The sequence below is a fragment of the Octodon degus genome, unplaced genomic scaffold, assembly GCF_000260255.1.
Source record: "Octodon degus isolate 3935 unplaced genomic scaffold, OctDeg1.0 scaffold00005, whole genome shotgun sequence".
Lineage (NCBI taxonomy): Eukaryota > Metazoa > Chordata > Mammalia > Rodentia > Octodontidae > Octodon > Octodon degus.
The window spans coordinates 12049329-12059972 of record NW_004524581.1 but is presented as its reverse complement, the minus strand read 5'-3'; the positions used below and the strand labels follow the sequence as shown (position 1 = coordinate 12059972).

Here is a 10644-nt window from a genome sequence, read left to right as displayed (position 1 = left end):
AGAAAGAAAGAAAGAAAGAAAAAAGAAAAGAAAAGAAAAGAAAAGAAAAGAAAAGAAAAGAAAAGAAAAGAAAAGAAAAAGTATTCCTCTGGCCAAGCACATGAAGCATACCTATAATTCTGGTCACTCTGGAGGCTGAGGCAGAAGAATCATGAGTTTAAGTCCATCCTCCACAACTTAGTGAGAACTCGTCTCAAAATAAAAAGGCAAGAAATAAACAAATGGCTTAGGAATATAGCTTAGTGGTAGAGCGTCCTTGCATTCAATCCTAGCAGAAAAGAGAAAAAAAAAATCACTGTAATTAATGAACTTAATATTAACAGCTACCAGTACGACACAATGCTTTGAAAGAGTGTAACACAGAGAATACAATCTTGCAACAAAGATTTGCTGAATGCTTTTCAGGCTTTGTATACCTTTTCGTTCCATTGAAAAATCTCCCAAATCCTATGGGAAAGAGGAGGGAAGCAGGTACACGAGAATAAAGTAGGTAGCTCATTTGATATATAAATTTTTTAACTCACTTTAAAATAATTAGAGCACAACAGCATTTTAAAATACAAATCAGGGGCACAGAGAAGATAACAAAGATGCCAACTTAATGTAACATAAAAAGGAACATTTCAAAGAATGTCAAGAAACAAAGTTTCAATGCCTAAGTAACAGAAGCTGAACTGAATTGCCTTCTACTAGTCAGCAGTCACTCCACATTCACACACAATGTTAGATCAATTCTTCTGCAACCTCTCTCTGCATTTCCTTTTCCCTGTCCCTAATGCTACTGTCCTAGTTCTGGCAACTCCTGCTTGAGCCATTGAGCTGTCCCTTACTGGTCTCTTTTGTCTCCCTGGTCTCCTCTCTCCACCCACCCTCACACTGCTGTCAGGGAGACCTACCTAAAAGCACAACACTGACCAAGTTACTTAAATTCTTCAACATGTGTAGAGCAGGTGTCCCCTGCTGGTAGGTCACTTTGTGTAGCTCAGTAGCTTTGTATAGGATAGTAGCCTTCTGGCTGTGGTTTGCCCTGAGTGACTCCTTTTTTATAAAACAGCAGTTTGGGTCCAGTTTGAGCACAGATGTTGAGGCCAAATGACTTGGTAACTTGTCTATGGACACACCAAACTTAGGGTCAAAAACAACACCCAGATGTATAGTGCAATTAATTGTACAAACTGCTAAATAAATTAATTTCAGTAATAAAAGCTTACTATCTATAAACTTATCAAATTAAATCAGGAGTGTGTACACATAACATAGCTAAGTGTTATCAGAGAAAACCAGGCCCAGGAGCTTACAAGACATCCCAGACCAACAAATGCTGCAATATCCCCACCCAGACTATACGAAAGGAGGGAAACCCTGTGCAGGTACCTTCGGTGCCACAATCATCGGACCACCTGGTCAAAGCAACACAAAGTCCACATGCCATGAACTCTGTCCCTTTGTCCCCCAGCTTCCACTCAGCTGGAGCTTCCTGCTTGACAGGGCCCATTCAAACTGCCTGCCTGCTATCTGGCCTAGAGCAATGTTCTCCACAAACCTCAGGCCTCCTCCCAGAAGCTCTGCCTGCTCTGTCACCTCACCTGGCCACCTGTGGTGACTTTTCACATCTCTGGGGACTCTGCCTTGTCTTTCAGTTCCGCTTCTTCTAATCTTGCAGCCACTGTTAACCATTTCCTGGTCATTCAGAAGCTTACATATTATTGTGCAAGGCCAGGGTTAGAGCTCAGTAGCACAGTGGCCTGCCTGCCTGCCTGCCTGGCAAGCAGAAGATCCTGAGAGACATTCCTGGTACCAAAAAAAATACTGTACAAAGTATGAGCTGTGACTTGAGTAATGTAGATATTAGTATCTAAGCTTGGAATAAAAGAACCTTTGACTGCTTGCTCACTGGCTACCAAGTGAACCTGGGTTCTTGGCCTGAGGAGGCTGAGGAAACTGAGACAGCTTCTGAATGAATTGTTATTCAATAAACTCTAACACTGCAGAAAGACACAAACATGTCCCATCTATGTTACTGGCATAGCTTGCTCCAGATAGCTTGTTATGGCTTGGGTCTAGATGTCCCTTCAAGGATTCAGGTAGTCACAGTTGGGGCTTTTTCACAGGTGGCTGGACCTAGAGTGTGGCTAGGCTCAAGGGCACTAGCATGAAGGGTGTGAATGCTACCCTCCCTGAGTAGCCTGAGGAAGATAAAAGGGGAGAAAGAGGTGTGGTCACCGTGCCTGCTTGCTTTTGCTGTCTTCCGCTTGTCACGCACTGTTTTTCCTCTGGGAGCCCCCACTGCGAACCAACCCTGCCTTAGAGCCAGAGGACTGGGGACTGAAACCTCCACAAACTGGGAGCTAAATAAACCTTTCTCTGTTTAACTTTGGGTGTCAGATATTTTGTCTCAGCAATGACTGAAAAGTAAGACACAGGTCATCTGTTGCAAAGCAGTAATTTTTAAACTGTAGCTTAAATTGTAAAATCCATGGGGGAGGTGGCCTACCAGAATTTAACAAAACAACAAAAATTGCGTATGCCTCAGAGACAGTAAAATTATTGTGCCATGAAACTTTTCTTTAGTTTTACCTCTGCACAGTGCACACAGAGTCATCATGTGAAATGTGCTTCCACTGTGGGTTGAGTTTATACTAAACCACTGATATAGAGAATAAAACTTCAACTCATTCACAAATCCCTTCGCTGTCACAGTTGATCACTCCTCATAGCACACTGGTTAAGAAATAGACTCAAGAGCCAGATTGTTGGGTCCATGAGGCAGGTGTGTGATTTGCTAGCTGTGTGAACTGGGCAGATAATTTATTGACTGTGTGTCACTCACCACCTGTGATCCTAAGCAAATCACTTAATCAATCTGAGGAAATTCAGTTTCACTATCTGTAAAATAAGGATAATTACAGTCTTCCTATCATTGGGTAAGTAACATAAGAATTAAGTGAGATATAAAGTGCTTGGCATATGGTGTATTTGATAAACATTAATTATCACTGGTATCATTACTATCATGTAGCCTAACCTCCAGCTATTCTTATCTGCACTCTACTTGTAACAAACTACCAGTTAATTCTCAAATACATCCTACCTCTTCATACTACCATGTCAGGTCTTGGTGGCACCTAGATTGTCAACCAAACTTTTCCAGCCCCCACACATTGTATTTTCTCATGTTTCAGCTCATGCAAGGCCTCCTCTGTGAAGCCTTCCTAAGCTCCAACAGATAATTCTAATTGCTCCCACTGAGTCTCCATAAGGAGAAAAACAACCAAAACAGCAGCAGCAGCAGCAGCACACCCAGGCACTCTCTGAATGAAATGCCCTGGCCAGTGAACTTTTTAGGACCATCACCAAGGCTTCTCGCCCCTGTGCCCAGGACGTGCACTCCCAAGAAGATGAGTTCCACAAGTATTTCTAATTGATCCCAGGTTATTTAACCTTTTAGGTCTTCATTTTCTATGTGCAGAAAGGGAGAAGTATTTTACCTCGAAGCTTGCTGTTGATACCCTGGGAGTGTTATAAAAGTACAAAGCAATACTCCATAGCTAGCAGGTTTACTAGGTGTATTAAGCATTCTAACTAAATTACAAGATCCTTAGGCACAAGCATCTTAGATCCCAGCCAGCTAATGTCCCAGACGGGTGGGTGGAGAGAGAGATTTTAGAAATGTAGTGAGAAGGATATGAGAACCTTTGGGGGAAAACAGCAGGAGATGCTTGAGAAAAGACCGGGGCTGGAGAAGATAAAGAGGAAGGAGCACTGACCCCAGTGAGAACAGCTGTGCCTCTTGCCAAACCTAGGTTTAAATCCAAAGCACTTGTCCCATGCATCTCTGCATCCATAGCACCAGAGTTCACGATATTTGTTTAAGAACAAATAAATACATCTCATTCTCAATTTTCTCATCTACAAAATCGGAATAATACCTCTCATTGGGTTATTATGGGACTCAAAAGAAGTAACAAGGCACTCAGACCCTGGGTGCTTTTTTGCTGTAACTACTCTCTCTATACAGGTCAGGTAGCGCAAGTGAATTTATCTGCTCTTTTATTACTGGACAAATTATCAGACACAATGCCAGGCAAGGTGGTGCACACTAATACCAGCACTCAGGAGGCTGAGGCAGGAGGATCTCCATGAGCTCGAGACCAGCCTGGGCTACATAGTGGATCCAAGGCCAGCCTCAACTACATAGTGTGATCCAGTCAACAGAAGAAAGGAAGAAAGGAAGAAAGGAAGAAAGGAAGAAAGGAAGAAAGGAAGAAAGAAAGAAAGAAAGAAAGAAAGAACAAAAATTATCTGACATACTTTCTCTGAACTAAAATTTGAAACCAACATAATGATTCTTTTGTTTGTTTGTTTGAGACAGACTTATGTAGCCCCGACTGGCCTTGAACTTGCCAAGATCCTCCAGCTCAGAATGCTGCAGTCACAGGCATGCACCACCACACCCAGCTAAAGGCTTTTAGAAATGTTAAGATACAATGTCACATTACCCCGTTACTCCAGAAATGCATTACAAAAAGTTTAGCCTTAGCATGTTATTAGACCCAGTTGGTGATGTAATTTACCAAGTTATATTTTTATCAATATAAAAGATTCAAGCCTGCGCACAATTTATGGGTCGATAATTCACTACACTTTTTAAAATTAATTTGCTTTAAGTCAATTTTCATTTTTCACAGGCTGGCTCACTGTAAGCATTTAACAAACTACATAGAAATAAGTGGATTATTTCCCTTTTGTTTTTAACCTACAGAGGACAGATTTTTGTTTTACATTGGTTTGGCTTTTGTGGTAGTTCAATCTGACTCAAACATATATTTGTAATAATCTGCACAATTATCCTGGGTGCATTGCACATTGAAAGTTAGTGAGCCCTAAAGAGCTAATCCGGGGCCAAGGAGATGGCTCAGTAGAATGAGTGCTTCCCTGGCAAGTGCAAGGGCCTGAGTTCAATCCCCAGTTCCACCAAAAAAAAAAAGAGCTAATCCAATGGCACCAACTCTGTTCACCAATTCACACTACAGAAGTGTAATACCGAGCCAAAGACAGCACTGGCAAAACTATACTTAAAGCAGTTACCCAAATTTGGCTAGCTAGGCAACAGACTATTCAACAAATCAGCGAGATATGTAACAAGATACACATCTTTGTCTTGTCTCTCAGTAAGATAACGTGCCCAAAAAGAAAACATTTACAGAACTAGACAAGTCAGTGTCAATCTGCATCCTGGAGATAAATTCTATCAGAGTTCAGAGAAAACAGAATAGTATGGAAAGGGATTAAGAGCTGGGAATCACACAAATGAAGATTCATCTAGGACTTCTTGATTGATCCCACCTCCATTGAAAGCAATTTTAATCTTAGGTCTGTTATTAATCACAAACATAGCCTAACAAGTCGCTTCACTCAGTTTTTTCTTTTTGTTTTGTTTTTGTCTTGATGAGACAGGGTCTCACAGGCTGGCCTTGAACTCATTTTGTAGCCCAGGCTGGACTCAAGCCCACAGTAATCCTCTTGCCTCAGCTACCTGAGTGCTGGGACCACAGGCATGCACCACTGTGCAGGGCCTTGATTCAGTCTGTAATCCTGTAAGTCAAGGGTGTTAAATTCAAATGCAGTTCTAGCTGGATGCAATGGTACATGACTACTTAGGAAGCTGAAGCAGGAGAATCACCATCCCACCTCAAAGTTAAAAATGATAGGGATGTAGCTCAGTAATAGATTGCTCCTGGGTTCAATTCCTACTACTGCAAGCCAAAACAATAACAGAAAAAGAGATATAGGTCACAGCCTTTACCCTGAAATGAACCTTAGAGATTAGGGTGACTGGGGTGACCAAGGCTGAATTTTCGCTACCAAAAAAATGCATAAGCAATTAGTGTGGATGTATGTGACATTTGAGGATGGAGCAGAGACTAACTTGAGTACAGGGAGTACTTGTGCAAATGAAGATAGAGCCAGACTATGATAGACTCAATTAAAAAACAATTTGCCTTCCCCAGGCATGTAAGCTTGTTAAACCCTGAGGTTAAACTGAAACAGTCACTGCCAAAGACTGCAGTGTGTAAAAAGGGACAGCCGCAAACCATAACAGTACAATGACGGACCTAAGTAAGAGATTAAGTAATTCAGCACAGCAGTTGACCACTAGGAAATGCCATACTTCAAAGCTGTCATAATCAGAGACAGTTTGATTTAGGTAAGGAACTACACAGTCCACAAAGAAAGGCAGCTCCCCCTGAAAGAATCACCCTAGAAAAGAGCAGCCACCTTCACTAGCCATACAGAAAGGCATAAGGCATACAACAAACATTCTCTCACACTAAGTTCTGTTCGCTGGCTAGAGAGCACTAACAAGCTCTTCACACAGTAAGGAGAAATGACACTAACGGTGCTAAAATTTTGAAAAACCCCTACACCTTTACTCCAGTTTACTCAGTTGAAAGAGGTTTTAAAGCAGGTCCTAGTGCTGTGTACCTGTAGTCTACTTGGAAAGCTGAGACAGGAGGAGCACTTGAACCCAGGAGTTACAGGCCAGCCTGGGCATCAAAGATGTTTAAATGGAAGGTAAAGGGGCCAAGTACCACTTTGCAATGGCATTTGCCAATTAGATGAACACTAATGTACCACTTTTAACTTATTTCTCAACTCAGAAAAGATGAATTTCAAAACAGAATTAAAAAAAAAAAAAAAAAGAGGACTGTTGAACAAAAACTAAGCAGTACTCTAACTGGCAAGCCCCGCTCCCCTGCACCAGCTCTAATTTACCATACCTACTACAGCAGAATAAAAGTGGCACAAGCTGACAAGCTGGACTTGTGATCCAGTCCACCGCAGACTGCCATCTGCTGCACACACACAGGATGTCTCCAGGCAAGCTTCAATCTCGCTGTCACCTCTCAGGGACCTTCTAAGAGAGATCTTTGCAAGATGTTTCTGGCAAATTGCTTATTCACACATTCACCTTACATATATGCTTCACATGATGTCTACTTAGATTCCTATTCATGGGGTTTTGAAATACAATAATTTCCTAATAGTTAATTTTATAAGGAATGTGAAATGTAAAGCAGTAGTAGCAATGTACGAGAAAAAATATATATATAAAAGGAGTCCTAGTGTGTCGGGTATGTAGGAGTCCTGTTACACATCAGCTCTGTGATCTGGGCCTCAATTTTAGGCATGAAATATCAAGATCCAAACTCTAACAATTTGAATGTTTTTGAGGAATCATAGAAATATCAGGTAGATCCAGCTAATGCATGATGATATAACTGCAGAAAAATAAAAACAAGTTTACATACTTTATTATTTATTTATTTATTTATTTATTTTGTACAGGCTCTTGATACGCAGCTCAGACTAGTAGTGATCCTCCTGTCTCAGCTTCCCCAGCAGTGGAATTACAGACATTTGTCACCAGCCCAGTTTTGGTGGCTGGTTTGGTGAGGGACCCACACAGCATGCGGTACCGGGGATTGAACCCCAGTTCGTGAGCTTGCCAGGCAGGCGCTTAGACCGCTGAGCTATGTTTAAATAATCAAGTTCAATTTTTTCAAAATCTTACAATTCTAAGTACACTTACAAGTAACCATGCACAGGACAACACTCTACCCTGCAGCAACATCCCATTAGAACCCCGCCGCAGAGCTGGACACCTGCAGGAAGTATCCCCACGAGGAAGACACTCACAGCCTTATGGATTCACGTAGTGAAAAATATGAGGCACAAATTTTTAGATGCTATGTCAATACCATACCCAGGCAGCATTAACAGCAAACTATGCAAAGTCAGAATATCAGATATCTGATCAGAAACAGAAATAAAGACAACTTGGAGAATCTTTAATAGTTCGGGGAAAAAAGGAATGCAATAAGATTTTTGGATGCATGACCTTATGTTTCTTAAAAGAACAAAACATGCAACTAGAGGCTATGACACATGTAAATCTGAAATGAACTGTGGGAAAGCTCAGCTCTCACCCAAAAGCTTCAGCAAAGCATAAGCAATATGCCAGTATGCCAAATATGAAAAAGTACAATTTTCTCAGAAGAGAGTATGATCCATAACTACGACTAATAATAGCAATACTATCTGCATGCCCAGAGCATCAGTTCTTTTCATAGCTCTTGGGCAATTTTATCCCATGAGGGGTCTCGGGGAGCCCTCTCTAAAAACCTCCAACTGTTTCCTTAAAAGCTAGGTGATCAAGCCTGGGCGAGGGACGGGTTTGCGGAGGGCTGAAGGCGCTGGTTTCTTCTGTCAGGCTGTCTGCAGTGATCCTCTTATTACCACACTGTACAACTTAGCCCTAGGAAATAAACTCAGCCTCTCAGAGGTGGCCAGAGACCAAAGCCTGTGGGTCTAGAAAGTCCACAGACGGGAACCTACTGACTTGTTAGGTTAAGAGCTCCGCGCCAAGTTGATCTCTTGCAAATGACCAAAAAAATATAAAAAATAAAAATATCCCTCCCTCTCCCTCCGCCGCCCCCCTCCGGCACACACCCCAAGTCTGTTCGAACAGATACTCCTTTTCATTGCCATCCAATGAAACCTAGCAATAAGCGGTTAACACAACCACCAAATCCGTCCGTGAACTTGTCACAGCCGTTCCTCCGCCGCCTGCCGCTCACCGCCCGTCCTCCCTCAGGCTCGCGCGAAGCTCCTCCGCCGCCCTGGGAAAGGACCACCGAGGAGGACCCGAAGGACCCAAGGGGACCGAGCCGGTCTCCTGAAGCAATGCAGCACGCATCTCCAGAAAGCTGTTCCCGAGCGCACACATGCACAAGTCAGAGGGGGAGAAAGTTTGATTTTTCCTTCCTGGCCGTTCCCGCAGGCCGGGGAGAGGTCGGGAGAGCGGGCGCCGGGGTCCTGGGCTGCTCCCCGGGGCCAGCGTGGCACTGCCACTCACTCCACGACAGACACGGGCGGCCGCGGCGCTCCGGACACCAGGGCGGAGAGAAGGTCCGCGGGGCTCGGCTCGGGAGCGGGCAGGGCGGCCGGGGAGGCGGGAGGCGGGAGGCGGGTCGGGCAGAGGTGCCAGCGCCGTCCCTTCCCCGCCCGGTGTCCCCGGTCCTGCGGGAACATCCCCGCTGTCGCCCCTCCTCCTCCTCCTCCTCCTCCTCCGGCTTCCTCCGCCCGCCCGCCAGCCCGCCCGCCCTTCCTGGCCGCCGCCGCCGCAGGCGCCTGAAGGGCACGGCGGCTCCCGGTGCCCGGCAACCCCGGGAGCGGCCGCGAGTTGAGGGAACTCGCCCGCGGCCCGCCCGGCGGCCTGGCCGCCCCGCCCTCCCCGCAGCCGCCGGGCGCGCTTGCTCACCGTCCGGTGGTGCTGCTGCTGGCGGTGGCGGCTGACGCCCAGCCCCGGGAAGCAGCCGGCAGTCAGCGCGCCGCAGCCGCTGGCGCCCCCGCCGCCGCTCCGGGAGCAGAGGAGCAGCAGGAGCGATCTACCTGCGGCGGCCGCCATCTCTCAACTGGAAACCCAGCGGGCCCAGGCAGCGCAGCGGACGGCTGAGGCGGAGCTTAGAGCTGCCACTCACCGGCGCCGGACCAACTGCCAACCTAGACTAACTCGGAGAGGCGGAGCTTCCTGCAGAGCCCAATCGACGGGCGGGAGAACCACATTGCAGGCTGCCTGTCATTTCCAGAGTTACCTATTGTGGGACACAGTCAATTGGGGGCAAATTCTAGGGAACCTGTAATGGGTACCCAAACTCTTCAGAATAGAGGAGTAAGACATGACACGTTGGGTTTGGCTAATCATCACCAAGGACAGAGCTATGATAAGGGTAACTAGGGAAATAGATACTTCTGCAAAGCCTGGTTCTAAGGTGAGTTCCCAGTGAGCGTTCCAAGCTGGCACAACGGGCAACAAATGGATAACGATTAACCAGGAATGCTGTAACTCTCAACGACATGCCAAGTTAGCATTCGTAACTGATAGTATTGGGATATGCTGAGATTAACCCTACAGCAACCCCAGCTGTGATGTGTAGCAGCACACTAGGAGGGATAGAAGGATCGTGTATCAAAAATCCCTCCCCGAATGAGCACTGTACGTGCCATCATAGTGAATTTACTGAACACATGTCAAATACCCAATCCATTTTCACTGATCCTACACCCTTCCGAAATGGCTATTTCTTCGTACACTTGACCTTCCCTGTCTTCATTAAACTATAGAATCAGAACAAATTGATAATGTAACAAAAATAATGTAAAGATTATTTTAATGAAGTTTCAGAATTTTGTTAAAATAGTCGTTAGAATGTACTTTGGAATAGCTCTTACTCATTTTCTTTTGAAAGTACTTCTTTCTTCCAGAAAAAGTAGAAAGGACTCACTAAAAACAGTATAAGAATGGAGGTTTAGAGTTTCTGAATTTCATTAGAAGAGGACTTCCTTGCTGTTTATTATTATGAGCCAGTTAATCTTCATATCTCTCTAAAACCTGGAGCAGGAGCCAGGCATGGTGGCGCACATCTATAATCCTAGCACCTGGGAAGCTGAGGCAGGACCACTGCGAGGTTGAGGCCAGCCTCCACTACATACTGAGATCCTGTCCCTAAAAGCCAAAAATAAATTAAATAGGAAAACAGAGGAGGAATTATTTTGAAAGCAAATATAAGTACTCTAAAT

The 10644-nt window shown here is 44.7% G+C and overlaps 1 protein-coding gene across 3 annotated transcripts in view; it reads right to left on the bottom strand.

Annotated features, from left to right (window-relative positions):
- The window catches only part of Mcu (mitochondrial calcium uniporter), a 203070-nt gene extending 193565 nt beyond the window's left edge, over positions 1–9505 (bottom strand). The window contains exon 1 of one of the 3 annotated variants that reach the window (XM_004623991.2): positions 9326–9505. In XM_004623991.2, coding sequence (XP_004624048.1) covers positions 9326–9472 — 147 coding nt within the window. In that variant the 5' untranslated portion in view covers positions 9473–9505. The remainder of the gene's footprint in view (positions 1–9325) is intronic. The other 2 variants (XM_004623992.2, XM_023718598.1) reach the window with 2 other exon arrangements.
- Between the last annotated feature and the right edge of the window lie 1139 nt (positions 9506–10644).